Here is a 17,959-nt window from a genome sequence, read left to right on the forward strand (position 1 = left end):
GGGGCTCCTGAGCCGGCTGCCCTGAGAGGCCCCCTCTGGCCAGGAAGCGAGCCTCCTCGTGGGCTCTCCAGGCAGAGGCCGGGCGTCCTTGGGAGAAGCCGTCCCAGCACCGGGGGTCGCCGCTTGAGCCCACTCGCCAACGTCTATTTTTCCTTGTTTAAAATTGGGTTCTCCATTATGCGGAAGCCACAATTTCTCTCATTCACTTTGGAAGAGGCGGCGAGCGGCAGGGCAGGCAGGCACGTGGGCATGGTCGGAGCAGGTCTCGCCCACGCTCAGGGCATCTGCTCTGGACCGTGCTGGGGCACAGAGTCTGGAGGGGAGGCCCTGGGGCAGACCAACAGCTCCTGCCCTCACACAGTGTGAGCAGAGGAACCCAAAGATGGAGACAGAGGAAAGCAGGGGGTGCCAGAATGAGCAGAGGAAGGCCACGGCATCGTGCCCTCTGGTGGCCTTGCCTCCCAAAGGCCTGGCACAGAACCGAGAGCCCTGAGTGCCAGCTTAAGGAGTGAGAGCCCTGAGTGCCAGCTTAAGGAGTGCCAGCCCTGAGTGCCAGCTTAAGGAATGAGGGCCCTGAGTGCCAGCTTAAGGAGTGAGGGCCCTGAGTGCCAGCTTAAGGAGTGAGGGCCCTGAGTGCCAGCTTAAGGAGTGAGAGCCCTGAGTTCCTGCTTAAGGAGTGAGAGCCCTGAGTGCCAGCTTAAGGAGTGAGAGCCCTGAGTGCCAGCTTAAGGAGTGAGAGCCCTGAGTGCCAGCTTAAGGAGTGAGAACCCTGAGTGCCAGCCCTGAGTGCCAGCTTAAGGAGTGAGGGCCCTGAGTGCCAGCTTAAGGAATGAGGGCCCTGAGTGAAAGCTTAAGGAGTGAGGGCCCTGAGTGCCAGCTTAAGGAGTGAGGGCCCTGAGTGCCAGTTTAAGGAGTGAGGGCCCTGAGTGCCAGCTTAAGGAATGAGGGCCCTGAGTGCCAGCTTAAGGAGTGAGAACCCTGAGTGCCAGCTTAAGGAGTGAGGGATCTGAATGCCAAGATAAGCCTCTATTTCTCTTGGGGGGTGAGAGAAGATGCCTCGAGCCTGTGAGCAAGGGAGATACCCAGTTTGCCCGTGCCCCCATGCCAATCTGGCCGTTGAGCATTATGGAGAGGGGAAAGGCTTGAGGGAAGGAGATAAAATCAGTCTTTTCAGGGGCACAAGGTGCCGAGGGGCTGGTGGGTGGGGAGCAGAGGAGAACCCGGTGATAGCTGAGGAAGAAGGAGCTGCGACTAGGGCAGGGCTGGGCACACACCTGTGGCTGGAAGGATGGAGGGGCTCCTGCTGGGAGAAGGGGCGCCTGGGGGGCAAGCCACGCTGAGTGTGTGGGAGATGGCGTTTGGGGGAGCAGGGCTGGGGGTTCCGAGCTCCCCAGGGCTGGGGTCCTGCGGGGGTGCACTTGGCACCGTCGCCGCCAGCCCAGAGAAAATCACTCTCTCCTGCCCGCCTCCCCCCTTCCTGGGCCCTCTCCCTTCCTTCCCAGCCCAGCCTTTCCAGGCTCAGGATTAGAGCCTTTCTGTGTCTGTCCCCAGTTAGTCAGAACTAATCAGCATTTCAAAGGGCAGCAATAACAAGTGAAAACTCACTCTGGAGCCAAGAGCCCCCGGGCAGCCCAGGGTGTGACGGCAGCTGCGCCGCCTCCCATTAACCCTTCCCTCCCCAGAGGAAGCCCGCCAGCCTGTCTGCCTCTGGGCTTCTCCAGCCCTGCCTGGTGCCTGCCCAGCCCACGTTCTAGGGCTCCCCAGCGCCAGCCCCACGGCCCTCCCAGCTGCTCCCAAGTCTCCCCTTAAACCCCTCAGCTCCAAGAAGGCCATCTCCGAGGTCCTGGGGACACCATGAGCCCGTCAGGGACAGGGACTTTGCCTTTGTATCCCCAGCACTTAGCACAGTGTCTGACACCTAGTGGGCGCTTAATAAAGGCTCAGAGTCTGCCCAACATTCCTCACTCTTCCCAGTCCAGACATTCCCTGTTCTAGACTCCCTCCCAGCCCTGACACCCCCTGTTCTAAGCTCTTTCTTCCCAGCTCCGACACTCCCTGTTCTTTGATTTTGTTTATTTTTTTGAAAATTGTATTTAATTAGTCAATTTAGAACATTATTCTTTGGTTACAAGAATCCTATTCTTTCCCTTTCCTCTACCCACCCTTCCAGCAGCCTATGCGCAATTTCATTGGGTTTTACTTGTGTCCTAGATCAGAACCTATTTCCATGTTGCTGATGTTTGCACTAGGGTGATCCTTTAGAGTCTCCATCCTCAATCATATCCCCTCGACCCATGTAATCAAGCAGTTGTTTTTCTTCTGTGTTTCTGCTCCCACAGCTTTTCCTCTGATTGTGGATAGTGGTTTTTCTCCTAGATTCCTCCAAGTTGTTCAGGATCACTGCATTGCCACTAATGGAGAAGTCCATTACATTTGATTGTACCTCAGTGTATCAGTCTCCTCCTCTCACTTTGCATCAGTTCCTGGAGGTCGTCCCAGTTCACATGGAATCCCTCCAGTTCATTATTCCTTTGAGCACAATAGTATTCCATCACCAACATATACCACAATTTGTTCAGCTTTTCTCCAATCAATGGACATCCCTTCATTTCCAATTTTTTGCCACCACAGAGTGAGGCTATGAATATTTTTATGCATCTTTTTCTTTATGATCTCTTTGGGGTACAAACCCAGCAATGCTATGACTGGGTCAAAAGGTAGACAGTCTTTTAGCGCCTTTGGGCATAGTTCCAAATTGCCCTCCAGAATGGCTGGATCAATTCACAACTCCACCAACAATGCATTAGTGTCCCGATTTTGCCAGTCCCCTCCAGCATTCATTACTTTCCTTTGCTGACACCCCCTGTTCTAAGGCTCCTTCCTCTCAGCTCTGACACCCCCTGTTCTAAGCTGCTCCTTTCTAGCTTTGACACCCCCTGTTCTAAGCTCCTCCCAGCTCTGACCTTTCACAGCCATTTGTGGTGGGGTTTTGTTTGGGGGTTTTCAGGGTCCCCCCCACCCCACCCTTCTTCCCTGGGTTGCGATCTCTCTGTCTCTCCGTCCCTCTCCCTCTCCTTACTTCTCTGTAGTCACCTGCTCCTCCTCCCTCCCTTCAGTTTGGTTTCAGGCTTTTCTTTTTATTTGCCAAGCCAGGGCTTCCCCTGTTTCTGTTCTTCATTTTAGAGGCAGAGAATGGAATGTTTTCGCTTTTGCTAAGGCTGCTTTGCTTTGGTGTGTGGCCCTCCACGGCGGTTTTTTCCTCTGGGCATCCGTGGATTCCCATCCCATCCTAGCCCAACTCTGGAATGTTCAGTCTGATTCCGGGGAGTACTCTGGCTCCTCCTGAGCCTAGCTAGGAGGGATGGGAAATGGTCAGGAAGGTCAGCCTCTACGAAATGGGAATGATACGGGTACCTGCCTCCTAGGGCCGCCTGTCCTGAGGATCTAGTAAGATAAGCCGAAAAGGGTCCAACATTGCGATGCTCTTTTTAAATTTATCTCTATTTTATTCCAATAATAAATTTCCACGTAGGTTTTCCAAGTTCTGTAATTCATGATGTCTCCGTCCCCTCCTCCCTCCCTGCTCCTGGAGCTGACAAGCCATTCCACTGGGTTAGCCAGGTGTTATTGATGCTCTTTTTTTAATAGAAAATTTTTATTTAATAACTTAGACTATTTTCCATGGTTACATGATTCATGTTCTCCCCCCTCATAGCCGATATGCAACTCCACTGGGCTAGACGTGCATTGCTGAGGGGATGCTCGTTTTAAATGGCAGCGTGTGGCCTAGTGGGTAGGCGCTTCCGCTCCTGCCTCTGACACGTCCTGCCTGTGGGACCCGGAGCAGGACTGAGGCCTTCCTCGCCCGGCACTTTCCTAGAGCCAGAATCCCCGGATGAGTCTCTGTGGTCCGTCAGGCTCAGCATTTCCGTTCTTCATTCGGTGCCTCAGCAGAAGGGATGGGGCCCGAGGCAGGAAGAAGGAACAGGCTTGGGGAGGGGATGGCTGCCTTCAAGGGTCTCGAGAGGGATTCAGGTTCTGCCGCCTGGCCTCAGGGAGCAGGTCAGTGCAGGGAACTGGAGGGAGGCAGCGTCAGGCTTCCTCACAGCAGTGGTGAGAAGACCCGAATTCAAATTCTGGCCTCATCCGGTTCACTCCCCTCCGTGGGCCTGTCTCTTCCTCTGCAAGAGAAGGGGATCCGCTTAGACGTCTCCGGCCCCTTTTGCAGAGCTGTCCCAAAGCTCCCTTTCGCTGGTCCTGAGTTTCCCATCCCCAAAGGAAGGTCTTCAGAGGCCACAGGGCCCCATCTAGGGGGCAGGAAAGGAGGCGCCTGCCCCCACAGAAGGAGTGGCGACGTGGGCCCTTCGGGGCTGCTCAGAGGCAGCAGTGGCTCTGCTGGTCCCAGCTGGGGGGCATCCCCAGGAGGGCCGCTTCAGGGCCGGCCTCAGCCCTGCTGGATCCCCAGCCCCGGCCAGCTTTGTTCTTTCTTCTTCAAGGCGTGCTGCCGGGGCCACCTTTACGTGTCCCAGCAGGGAGCCCTGCGGGTCCCGTGATCTAAATTCTGCATGTGTGTCGGGGATGTGCGCACACATATGTGTAGGCGTGTAGGCTGGGATGGAGCCTCTAGTCGGGGGATCCTGCGCCCCCCCGGCCTTGGGATGCGGCAGATACGGCAGGAGAGATAAAGACTCTGGCATCCGGGCTGGGCCTTCCTGACCCAGAAGCCTTTGGGGTTGGTGGTGCAGGAGGAGCAGAAGCTCTCACTGCATCCCCCGGAGTCGTGGATGTGGGCCCTTCCCTCCTCGGCCTGGCCTGCCTCCCTGCTCTGCAGGCCGAGGGCATCGAGTTGGGAACGTCTCCTAGAGCCAGCCTGAGGCCTGGGACCATGAGAAGGAGGGTCTGGAGCTGGAGGAGCCCTTTAGTCTGGGGAAGAGCCAGCCTGGGGTGGGGACTGTGATTGCATTCATATGGAACTGGAATTAGACTTCTGCTGGGTTCCACACCATGTGGGAGCATGTGTGTGGGCCGTCGTGGGAGGTAGTGAGCTCCCCATCCGAGCTGGGGATGGTGGAGAGGGAGATTGCTGAGCCGGATGGCCTCTGATCAACCCCTTCCTCTTCTCCTGGCTACGCTCTGTCTTGGTTGCTGCTGAGGACCAGAGAGGCCAGGGGGCCTGCCCAAACTTGGGCCCTGGTGAAATGTGAACTCGGGCTCTGTGGTGCGGGATCCATTGCTCATCTTACTTCCCCCAGTAGGATATAGTGAGCTGAAAGTGGATTAGAGCCGAGGCCCTGGGTTTGAATTCTGATGGCCACTTTGTGGATTCCGTTATTATTTTTAAAGCCTTACCTTGTGTCTTAGAATCAGTACTATCGATGGGTTCCAAGGCAGAAGAGAGCTAAGGCCTAGGCAGTGGGGGTGAAGAGACTTGCCCAGGGTCACACAACTAGGAAGTGTCTGAATTCACATTTGAACCCCGGACCTCCGTCTCTAAACTTGGCTCTCCATCCGCAGAGCTACCCTGCTGCCCCCCATCTTATTATTTTTAATTAAGATCTCAAAGAGCTTTGTCTCACGGGCTGGGAGGCTTGGGGGGGGGGTCAATCCCATCCTCAATGGGCCGCGGTCCCTGGGGCCACCTTGGAGGACGAGGGCAGAATGCCAACGACCGGCCCCCCAATTCCCTGCCTGCCTGCTCTGGGCCCCAGGGAGAAGCAGATGGCCTTTCTGTCGTTCCTCAGAAGCCGGGGCTGCGCCCGTGGTAAGTGGGCTGAGAGCCAGGGCCAGCCTGGAGTGCGAATCCCTCCGGCACGCTGGGATAACGGAGCCACCCCGCGTGTGACAGGAGGGAGCCCTTCAATGCCCCTGTCCTCCTCCACTGAAGATCGGGAGCGCCTGAGGCGGGCCACAGGGGGCCAATGCCCAGGGGCTCAGCCCAAGGATTTGTTGTGTGCCAGGATCTGGCTGAGGGAGCTGCCCGCTTCCCCAGACTGCCTGCACGGCCGCTGGCTCACACATAGGGAGCGCTGATGTGGGATTTGAATCCAGGACGCCTGACCGTCGGCGGCAGCTTTGACCTCTTGGGGGGATCAGGATTTCTAAAGTCAGGAAGGTGGGAGGGCGGGATTATGTGTAGTTGTCCTGGAAAGGAAGAGCGGCTGCCTCCTGGGTGCTCGAAGCCAGAGAGTCTGTTCTCGGCCCAGAAGCCCCCGCGGCTCTTGGGACACACCTTCCCTGGGCAGCTTCCGGGTTCCGTAGAGACACGTGATCGGAGGAGGCTTCCGGTTCCGTAGTGACCTCTGGACGGAGGAGGCCAGCGGTCGAGGCTCCAGCCCATTCTCTTGCGCTGGCTTGCCCTGTAACTCCAGGGGAGTCACTCCGCTGCCCACACGAGGGGCTCACATTCGAGAGTCCGAAGGGCGTCCAGCTGGGGCATTCCTTGATGTTCATCCCCGGGGCTCCTCAAACAGAATGGAAACCCCAGAGGCTGACCGATCTTGGCCAGGATGCCTCAGGGAGTGAGAGTGTGAAATGGGATCCTAACATGGGTCCTTCCTGAGTCCTAGCGGGAGCCCTCTGTGGGTCCACTCCAGAGCATGCCCATTGGTACAGGGGGAGGTGAGGGCCTCCGAGTAGCCGCTAGGATCTGAGATCTACCCCCCCCCCCCCTTGCTGGTCTGCTCTGTTTTCCCAGGTAAGCCCGGAGCTCCCTGCAGGCCAGGACCCGGTCTGTCTGTCAGTTGGGCTACTGGGGAGTCCTCATGACTCACTGCCTCTCCTCCGTTCTCTTTGGAATGCTTCTGAATGCTGCATGATTTTAATGCTTTAATAAGAGCTTTCCAATGGGTAGATGGGTGGACGGAAGGACTTTCAAACCCATCAGCCCATCTGAGCCTGGCCATTGTCCTCTCTTCTACTAAGAACTGTGACTCAGTGGAACTCTTTGGGAAATTCTTTTAAAAATATTTGTATTGATTTCTTGTTTTTATTTCACTTTATTTCATTTCTTTATCATGAGGAATAAAAGAGAGATGGGGAAATAGTTCCACAAACCTAGCCCACATTTCCAATAAGGAGGTCTGCAGGGTCTCCCATCCACAGCGGTGGGAGAAGCTTCTTCCTCGACCTCCTTTGGGACCTGCCCAAGCCGGGTGTCTGAATAGTGCCGGTCACCCCGTCCCCATGTTGTGTCTTTCAGACGGCATCCACCACGTCACTGCCCTCTGCACCCTCCGGGTGACCATCATCACGGACGACATGTTGACCAACAGCATCACGGTCCGCCTGGAGAACATGTCACAGGAGAAGTTCTTGTCTCCGCTGCTCTCCCTCTTCGTGGAGGGCGTCGCAGCCGTGCTGTCCACCACCACGGACGGAATCTTCGTTTTCAACATTCAGAACGACACCGACGTCAGCTCCAACATCCTCAACGTGACCTTCTCGGCGCTTCTCCCAGGGGGTGTCCGTAACAAGTTCTTCCCCTCTGAGGACCTCCAGGAGCAGATCTACCTGAACAGGACCCTCCTGAGGCTGATCTCCACCCAGCGCGTGCTGCCCTTCGATGATAACATCTGCCTGCGCGAGCCTTGTGAGAACTACATGAAGTGCGTGTCTGTGCTCAAGTTCGACAGCTCGGCACCCTTCATCAGCTCCACTACGGTCTTATTCCGGCCCATCCACCCCATCAGCGGGCTCCGGTGCCGCTGCCCACCAGGCTTCACCGGGGACTACTGCGAGACCGAGATTGATCTGTGCTACTCAAACCCTTGTGGCAGCAACGGGCTGTGCCGGAGCCGAGAGGGGGGCTACACGTGTGACTGCCACGAAGACTACACAGGTAGGTGCCAGAATCACTGGGGTCTTGGGGTGGGTGCTGGGGAGAGCCCATTCAGAGGAGCCTTGAGCTGCAGAGGATGCAAAGGGGTGAGAGAGGTGACAAATGCCCTGAGTTAGAATAGGATCTGATGAATCCGTGGGGAATTGGGGTTCAAAGCCTCCCCCCTCCAGATAGAGAGTGGATGTATGCACTCAGAGGGCATAAGCAGCAAAGACAGGGCTCCAATTCTAGTGCAAGCTCTTTTCTCTTGCCACCCTTCCTCCCTAATGTGCCCAGGTGGGCATTCATGTCAGGGGCTGCTGTGCCAGGCATCAGCTCCCAGAAGCCTCCCTTTTCTTAGCATGGGTTTTTGGGGTTCTGAGAAGTCATACAGGCAGTGAGGAATCCAGGTGGTATCTGGATTGGAGCTCCTCCATCTCTGAATCCAGAGCTCATCTCCTCCCCACTGCCTCCCTGGTAAAATGCAGGGGAAGAGTCTTTGGCCATTTGGGAAACACATTTCTGACCATTTCACCAGATGATAATCTGCCTTTTCAAGGAGTCCACAGTGGATTAGGCTGGTGTTTGGTGCATACCGGAGATAACTTTGGGAGATCTCTACTCCTTGTTTGATGTGTTTAGCATAAATACGTTAGGAGGAGTTAGATTGTTGTTATCTGAGGCCATGATGTTTTATCCAGGACATAACAGGAATTTACGTGGTATAGGATGTGGATTTAAAGTCTTAGTTGGCATTTAGCAGGCAGGAAGAGAGAGTGCGACCAGGAATTGGGGGAGCCCAGAAGGGGATCAGTGGTGAGGCAAGTTTAGCTCAAGAATACCCAGGCTGGTGGGTGTCTCAACAAGTGATCGGAAACAGCTGGGCTGGAGTGGGGAACAATGGAATTGGAAGGGCTGCCCTCAAACCTTCAGTCTTCTCCACCCAGTTCTCTGCCAGTGCTAATCCTGGACCCCTTTTTCTCTTTAAGTCAGAAGAGGAGGAAGGAGAGAGAAGAGTGATTTGGTGGAGCAGTAATACTGGTGAACAAGATTAAGACCGTAGTGTACAAAGATGCATCCCCACTGCTTTTCCTTCCTTCCTGTGCTCTCCCAAGATCCCAGCCCAGCCAAGTCTTTTCTTTCTTTCTTTTTTAAAAATAATTTATTCATTTGTTTGAAAAATTTCCCATCCTATACCCCAAAGAGATCATAAGGAAAAATGCCTATATAAAAATCTTTATAGCTGCGCTCTTTGTGGTGGCAAAAAAATTGGAAAATGCAAGGCTGCCCTTCGATTGGGGAATGGCTGAAGAAATTGTGGTATCTGTTGGTAATGGAATACTATTGTGCTCAAAGGAATAATGGACTGCAGGAATTCCATGCAAACTGAAACAACCTCCAGGAATGGATGCAGAGTGAAAGGAGCAGAACCAGGAGAACATTGTACACAGAGACTGATACACTGTGGTACAATCAAATGTAATGGACTTTTCTACTAGCAGCAATGCAATGATTCAGGACAATTCTGAGGGACTTAGGAGAAAGAACACTATCCATATTCAGAGGAAGAACTGCAGAAGCAGAAATACAGAAGAAAAACAACTGCTTGATCCCCTGGGTTGATGGGGACATGATTGGGGATGTAGACTCTAAATGATCACCCTAGTGCAAATATTAATAATATGGAAATAGGTCTTGATCAATGGCACATGTAAAACCCAGGGGAATTGTGTGTTGGCTAAGGGAGGAGGGTGGAGGGAGGTGAGGGAAAGAACATAAATCATATAACCATGGAAAAATATTCTAAATTAATTAAATAAACTTAAAAAAATATTTTTCCATGGTTACATGATATATGTTTTTTCCAGCCCCTCTTTCCTCCCCCCACCTGGAGCTGACACACAATTCCACTGGATTTTGCGTGTCATTGATCAAATTCATGATTCCTTTCAGCACAATAGTATTCCATCACCAGCAGATACCACAATTTATTGAGCCATTTCCCCAATCAATGGACATCCCCTCATTTTCCAATTTTTTTTGCCACCACAAAGAGAGCAGCTATGAATATTTTTTTACAAGTCTTTTTCCTTATTATCTCTTTGGGGTATAAACTCAGCAGTGGTATGGCTGGGTCAAAAGGCAGGCAGTCTTTTAAAGCCCTTTGGGCATAATTCCAGATTGCTCTCCAGAATTAATTCACAACTCCACCAGCAGTGTTTGTTATTAGTGTCCCAATTTTGCCACATCCCCTCCAACATTTATTACTTTCCTTTGCTGCCATATTGGCCAATCTACTAGGTGTAAGGTGGTACCTCAGAGTTGTTTTTATTTGCATTTCTTTAATCAGTAAGAATTTAGAACACTTTTTCATGTGATTATTGATAGTTTTGATTTCTTCATCTGAGAACTGCCTATTCATATCCCTTGACCATTTGTCGCTTGGGGAATGACTTGATTTTTTTGTAAATTTGACTTTTTTCCTTATTTATTTGGGAAATTAAACCTTTGTCAGAGAGTTTTGTTATAAATATTTTCCCCAGTTTGCTGCTTTCCTTCTAATTTTAGTTACATTGGTTTTGCTGGTACAAAACCTTTTTAATTTGATGTAATTAAAATCCTTCATTTGACATTTTGTAATGTTCTCTACTCTTGCTTGGTCTTCAATTCTTTCCTTTCCCACAGATCTGTAATAGATAATATTGAAGGGGGTATATTTGATGGGTACTTGACAACTAATAGATCAGGCAGCTATCTTTCTTTTGTCTTAGCCTTTTCCTTCTAAACCTCCCTTCCTCCCTCTTCCAATCTCCCTTCCTCCCCTCTTCTTCCCTTCAGTTTCCCTTTCCCCCTTCTTCAGCCTCCTTCTAAGTCACTCAGGGTGAGAGCTATGATGTTTCAGAGGAAATATTCCTTTCTCTTCTTTATCTCAAGTAAGGGTTTATTGAGGAAAACAGGAAAAGATGAAGGATAGAGTTAAGAGGGTTGGAGGTTTCCCTATTATCTACAGTGAGCCTTAGGTTGGAGGATATAGAGAGAAATGGTTGATAGGTCTAGTATCTCAGTCACTATCACCAACAGAGCAAGTCAGAGAGAGATAAATAGACTATTGTCCTTCTTCTTCTGCCTTCAAATGAGCCAGGCCACCCCCAACTTGATTATCCCAAGTCCTAGAGATAAACTCAGCTTCTTCCGTCAAAGTCACCACCATCAGCCAAGAAGCCCAGAAATCAGTCAGCAGTTGGCTCTTGCCTTCAACTGTTTCCCGGTAACATTCCAAATGGAATCTTCCTTTGATTGATAGCTGATCAACCTCCAGCTTCTGTCCTTTTGCATGCCTTATAATTTCTCTCTTTTCCACAGATTTAACAGGTATACTATTCTATTTTCACCTAATTTATTCATGATTTCATTCATTATATTTAAGTCATTTACCCATTTTGAATTTATCTTGGTATAGGGTGTGAGAAGTTGATCTAGAGCTGGTTTTTCCCATACTGTTTTCCAGTTTTCCCAGCAGTTTTTGTCAAATAGTGAGTTCTTTACTCAAGAGCTGGGATCTTTGGGTTTATTGAACACTAACTTGCTGAGGTAAATGTTTTCTTTCTTTTTTATTTAATTTTCAGTTCTTAATTCTCTCCATTCTCCCTTTCTTGCCCCCTCCCTCACTGAGAATACAAGAAGAATAAAACCTGTTACAAACATGAATAATCAACAAAATTAATTTCCACTTTGACCATGTCCAAAAAAAATCTGCCTCGATATGCCCTCTGAGTGCATCCATCAACTTGCCATCTGGAGGTGGGAGGCATGTTTCTTCATGGGACCTCAGTAGTCCCCTGTGGTGGGTCATTGCGTTCATCAGAGTTCCTAAGCCTTTCAAAGCTTTTTGTCTTCACTGTGTTGTTGGCATTGGAAACATTGTTTTCCTGGTCTTGCTCACTTCATTCTGCATCAGTTCATACACAGCTTCCCAAGTTTCTCTAAAACCATCCCCTTCGTCATTTTTATAGCACAGTGGTATCCCTTTACATTCATATATGATGACTTGTTCAGCCAATCCCCAACTGTTGGATTCTACTCCTAACCAAGTATGACCAATTCAGGAAGCAGCTCAACATGATTTGATGATTGGGTGGATTTGCCAGTAGAATGAGAAGGTGAGTTCCTCAGCATTGGAGGACTTTGTGCTGGAGTTAGATGTTACCTGCTTGGTGATGCTGAAGAGGGAGATCATGATTTGGAGCAGATGCCATCTATTTGCCTTTCAGGATTTCATGATTCTACTGTATCCGATCAATAGTGGCAAACTCAGATAGAAACTGGGGGCCACTAACCTGTGCATGAGGGTCCCTAGGGGCTATCTATTGACTTAGAAAACCATATATTAACATTATCTATGTTCTGCTATATTTTTATTTATTTGGTTAAATATTTCACAATTACATTTTATTCTAGTTTGGAGAGAATGTTATAGAATCCTTGTTTGACAACTTATGAAATTAATATCTAGTACCACATAGTGGCCGCAGTACCATGGCTAACAAAGATCAAACCTGAATGTTCAGAGAGTTGGAGTCTCTTTGATCATGACTCAGGGCTCCCAGAGCACATTTATTAGAATGGTGTGTGGAGACAAGAAGTATGAAGATCAAGGTTGTCATCTTGGTTGTAGTGATGGGGAAATTGAGGCTCTCAGTCCTGATTGTCTCCCTGTTCTCCAGAAAGAACTTGGTACTTTGTGAATGTTTCTCACTTACTTATAGGCGTTTCTTCTCCCCAAGAAAGAACAGATGCTCCCTGAGGGCAGGAACAGTCTCATTTTTGTGTTTGAATCTCCAAAAGTAAGAAGCTTATGATAGCCAGTCAACAAATGTGTGTGAAGTGAATTGTTGATTAACCAGTGGGCCTTAGAACTTGCAAATGGAGCTGGAGCATCCCAGGACTTCTGATTTGCAAGGGCAGGATTCCTGACAATCTCCCCTGCTCCCTTTCATGTTAGTTTAGCATATGCCAAAAGGAGAATTTGGGGCCGAACTCTGAGGAGTCCAGGTTGGTGTTGCCAAAGGGGCTGGCACACCTTCAGGAGCTCATAGAAATGAGCATGATGGCAATAATTCCCGCTTATACAGAGTAATAAGCTTTACAATGTGCTTTCCCTGCAATAGTCCCCAGGAAGTGGCTTTTTAAAGACAAGTAAATAACTTCCCCAGGGTTAATCAACCCATTCCTGCCAGAGCTGAGACTCACGCCCAGGTCTCTTGACTCCCTTTGGGTCCATCCTTCTTTCTACTAAGTTTGTTTGCCCTTCTTTTTAAATTTTATTTTATGGAATTCTTTATGAATTTGCAGGTCATCCTTGTACTTCGGAGGGCCATGCTAATCTTCTCTGTATCATCCCAATTTTAGTGTGTGCTGCTGAAGAGAGCACGTTTCCTCTTCTGAAGGAGAAACTGAGGCTCACACTTACCCAAGGCAGGAGCTAGTGAATAACTGAGCTGACCTCTAACGCTCAGGTCAGAGCTCCCCATGGGGCACTTGGCAGCCACCCCCAGAAGAGCTCATTGGAAGGCCAGCTGAGAGGGCAGGTCCCCAGGCTGAGTCACCTTGTTGCTTTCTTTACCAAGGCTCTGCTTAGAATAATGTTGACAGGGAAAGTGCATCTCCATCATCACAAGAAGCACTAGTACTGTAGGGCTGACTGGAGCCCATGAAAAGGCTATTTGAAGAGGACCCCTGTCAGCTCCCCAAGTATATGAAATGCTTCTCCTCCCTGGGAGAACTCCGCTTCAGAGAACAATGTCTCCATCCTCCCTCAGCCTTTAGCTTTGAAGTTCTCAGGTCCCATTGGTGTAATTCTAATCGGCCATGCCTGATGAAAGTGCCTCTGTCTTCGAGAGTTTTGTATTACCACCCATTGGGGAAGCTGAGCTCTGGGGGCTTGAGCTGGTTCTGAACTTGGAATAGGCCCAAGGAGAGGTTGGAATGAATGCCTTCCCTTCCAGTGGGGCAGGAAGTGAGGGGGCAGGAGACATGATAGAAGTAATTGGATGGAGGAAGGATGTAATTTAACTTGAGGGAAAAGCAAGTGGAATTTAATGCTAGAAAAAATTACTTTTGACAACTCCCTTCTTGTGTTTCTCTAATAACTGGTAGCCTTTCAGAATGTTCTGAAATTCCAAAGGATGCAGGAGGTCCCCTCGGCCAATCTCAGGCCTGGGAAGCCCCTCTATCCAGAGCGATGAGGAAGGAAAGCCAGGATGTGATATGACTGTCCTTCATGCTCTAAACATCCCCATGGCACCAAAGGAGAGCAGCAGCCACCATTCCCTTTGCCATTCAGAATACTTCCATAGGTCATTGGAAATGAAAAACACATCCTGGTGGCCAGTGCTTGGGAGTGAGACTCCTGTCCTGAGCTTGGCTGGTCCTTAGGCAGTAGGTGCCTACTAGACTGTGGGTGCTGACTTTAAATTCTTTTTAATTTAGGTGGTTCTGCTTCTGGAGTGGCACATTCCTCTAACATCTCCTCTGAAACATGAGGGGATTAGAGTAAAAGATCTCTGAGTTCCCTCCCAGCTCTGACCTTCCCTATTTTCAGGCCCCCTCCTAGCCTTGACATTCCATGGCCTAATGTTCTTTCTGAGTTCTGGCCCTGCCTTCTGGTACTCATGCCCAGGAAGATCTTCCATGTAAAGGCAACAGAAGTTGCTGACAGTAGAAAAGTAAAGATCTAATTCCAGACTCTCAAGGAGGTGCTAGAACCTGCAGCCTGAGGGGTGGAGTCAAGATGGCAGCTTAGAAGCAGCAAAAGTGGAGTCGTCTGGGAAAACCCCAAAATGCTTCAAAGGGACTAGAAAACCAAATACATTAACAGAACAGAGCCTGGGAACCCTCCTGCTGTATTCAACTTAAAAGATACATAAAGAAGGTCAAATTCCCAGGTTTAAGCAAAAGAAAGAAGGAAGGTGCCAGGATCCTTCCCCCACATACTATGCTGAGATGCTGGCAGTTGTTGGGATCTTGGGGCAAGAGCTCCAGCCCAGAGGGAATGCCTTGCTACCACAGCTACTCTGGGCTCAGGGCTCTGACCACAGCTGGCAGGGAGGCAGCTAGAGAAGAGGGGCAGAGAAGAAGACATCCTGGGTGCAACTTTCAGACACCATTCCTCCATCTTGGTCCTCTGCCTCTGGAAGTTTTGGCCTCAGGGTACATCTAGCTCTTCAGATCAGCTCAACTGGCTTAATCCGGTCTTTTAGTAGTGTAGATAAGAAGCCTCCAGAGGGCAGAAAAGCTCAATCTCTAACACCCACCTACTGCACTGAGACCCATGGTAAGAATCTGGCTGACCAGGGCAAAAGCTACAACCACAACAGAGTACCTTGGTACCACCACAGGAAGCTCAGGGTTCTGACCTGGCAGCTGTCAGGGAGGCAGCTGGCAGAAAGGAAGAGAGGAGGACAAGGGTAACTACCTTGAGACTCCATACCTTCACTTTCAGCTTCAGCTTCTGCTGGCAGCTGGGTAAGATCTGGCCTCAGAGATCATTAATACAACAGGTTACCTCCATCAGCCTAATCCACTTAATTAGCAAAGCAAAGAAGAAACCCCTTCAGGACAGAAAAGCCCAAACTCACAGATCCAGCAAATAAACAGAGGAGCAAAAAATATAACCAATGAGGGTGGGGAGGGGGGGAAGGAAAAAATATGAGTAAACATAAGAAAAGAAAAAAATTACAATCAGCAGCTTCTATCCAGGTAATGAACAAAGAACAAATGCAACAGAGGAGGACCAAGGAACACCAAGCCAAAACTTAGGAACTCTTGAGAATTGGACACACAGAATTGGAACTCAAAACACAATTCAAAAAACAATTAAGAGAGACTAAAGAACACTGGAGAAAGAGCTTAAAAAGCAAAATAGGTCATCTAGAAACAGAGACACATGAACTAAAATAAGAAAACAGTGTCTTAAAAGCCAAAATTGACCAGCTTGAAAACGAGGCAAAGAAAGTGAAAGATGATCAAAAAGAAAAACAGATCAAAAGAAAAAGGAGGACCAAAAAGCTAGGGATGAAATTCAGTCTTTAAAAATTAGAATCCAACAACTAGAAGCAAATTACTTCACAAGGCAGCAAGGGTCTATAAAATAAAATCAAAAGGATGAAAAAGTTGAGGAAAATATGAAACACCTCATTGATAAAACAACAGACAAACAATAGATCCAGAAGAGACAATTTAAGAATTATTGCACTACTGGAAAATAATGACAAAAGAAAAAGTCTGGACATCATTCTACAGGACATGATCCAAGAAAACCCTGATATTCTTGAACAAGAGGGTAAAGTAGAGATTAAAAGAATCCACAGATCACCTCCTGCATCAGATCCCCAATTGACAAAACTCAGGTATATTATAGCCAAGTTCAAGAACTTCCAGACCAAGGAAAGGATACTACAAACTGCTAAAAAGAAACCACTTAGATATCATAGAGTCATAGTCAGGATTACACAGGACCTGGCTGTATCCACACTGAAGGACCAGAAGGCATGGAATATGATATTCTAGAAAGCAAGGGAACTGGGTCTATAACCAAGAATTAACTACCCAGCAAAATTGACTATATTCTTGCAGGGGAAATTATGGTCATTTAATAAAATAGAAGACTTCCAAACATTCCTAAAGAAAAGACCCGACTTAAACAGAAAATTTGATGCCCAAACATAGAACCTGCAGCCTGTTGTTAAATTGTCCATGTGAGCATTTGCACCTTAGAAGTGCTACAAGTTTATGCTGGATTTATCGTTGAGTGATTATATAGACTTAAGAAACTAGTGGAGAAAGTATAAATAACACAGATTAAACTGAAACATATGCTGTTCTAGTGGTGCAGTCTTTTCTTTTTGGGGAGCTAGTTATTAAACATTTACCAGCATATCCCTGACTCTAGTGCTGTCTGAAGGAAATGAGGCTCCGGGAATTCTTGCCCACAGTCAACTAGTAGTTAATGATGGAAGATTTAAATGGCAGAGTTGGGAGGGGCCTCAGAACAAGGCAGTGAGCAGCGAAGCTGGGATTCACATTCATTTATAATGACTCCAAGTTTAGGGCTCTTCACCCTGGCCTGCACTGCCTCTTGGTCCACATCCCTGCCTCTCATTTCCCTGTAGAACCTCCTTCTTATACCCCCTTCTCTTTCTAGTCATCCCTGGCCTCACCATGGGTTTTGCTCATGGAACATGTGTAATTGCTGCCTCAGACTAGTGACTGACTGTCTCTCCTTTTGGGTACTGTAATTTTCAGCTCACTTCAATTTAAGACACATTTATTAATTAAGTACCTCCTGTGCATGCACTCAGTGTGTGAAGGGAGAGAAAATGAAATAAAGCCAGTGAGATTGTTGGACTTAGACTGCCAAAGGTCCTAAATGCCACTTTTGGTCTTTGCCTTTGGTTTGAGAGGTTATGGGGAGCCACTGAGGGTTTGGGGAAGGGAGGGAGGGAGGATGTGGTCATAGTTGGACCATAGGGAGACTTTGAGCAGCTGGATGAAGAATGAATTGATGAGGGGAAGAAAGGGGACCCAGAAGATGCCCCTAAAGGCCCCTGGAACCCCCACTACCTGGGAGGTAGTCTCCATGGAGGTGAGGGGGGGGTGCTATTGAGGGTCATGAATTTGTGAGTAGGAGAATGGGGGTGGAAAGGAACAAGCATTTAGGAAAGGACTACTCACTGTGTGCCAGGCCCTGTGCTAAGTGCTTTGTGGGTCTTACTTCTCTCTCTCTCTCTCTCTCTCTCTCTCTCTCTCTCTCTCTCTCTCTCTCTCTCTCTCTCTCTCTCTCTCTCTCTCTCTCTCTCTCTGTCTCTCTGTCTCTCTCTCTGTCTCTCTCTCTCTCTCTCTCTCTCTCTCCCCTCTTTTCCCTTATTTCTCCCTTCTTTCTCTTCCTCCCTCTCTCTCTTTCTCTCAGATTCTATATTCATCTTCCTTCTTTCCCTTCCCCCCTTTCCATATATGGACATACATGTGTGCATGTGTTGTATACAGGGAAGGTAGAGAGGACAGAGCTTGGGTGCTGAGTGGATGAGGGGAATGTGGTGGTGGGACCAGGCAGGGATGTCTACATAGCTTTGGACTCAGGCAGAG

At 49.1% G+C, this 17,959-nt stretch overlaps 1 protein-coding gene and 1 non-coding gene across 5 annotated transcripts in view; one reads left to right on the forward strand and one right to left on the reverse strand.

Moving 5' to 3' along the window:
• The window catches only part of CELSR1 (cadherin EGF LAG seven-pass G-type receptor 1), a 136,022-nt gene that overhangs the window by 44,312 nt on the left and 73,751 nt on the right, over positions 1-17,959 (forward strand). For all 4 annotated transcript variants that reach the window (XM_056797609.1, XM_056797611.1, XM_056797610.1 and 1 more), the window contains exon 2: positions 7,199-7,837. In XM_056797609.1, coding sequence (XP_056653587.1) covers positions 7,199-7,837 — 639 coding nt within the window. The remainder of the gene's footprint in view (positions 1-7,198; positions 7,838-17,959) is intronic.
• On the reverse strand, positions 13,139-13,245 carry LOC130454875 (U6 spliceosomal RNA). Its single transcript, XR_008912662.1, has one exon. It is a non-coding gene; the product is annotated as a U6 spliceosomal RNA (small nuclear RNA).

The sequence above is a fragment of the Monodelphis domestica genome, chromosome 5 (assembly GCF_027887165.1).
Source record: "Monodelphis domestica isolate mMonDom1 chromosome 5, mMonDom1.pri, whole genome shotgun sequence".
NCBI classification, from domain to species: domain Eukaryota; kingdom Metazoa; phylum Chordata; class Mammalia; order Didelphimorphia; family Didelphidae; genus Monodelphis; species Monodelphis domestica.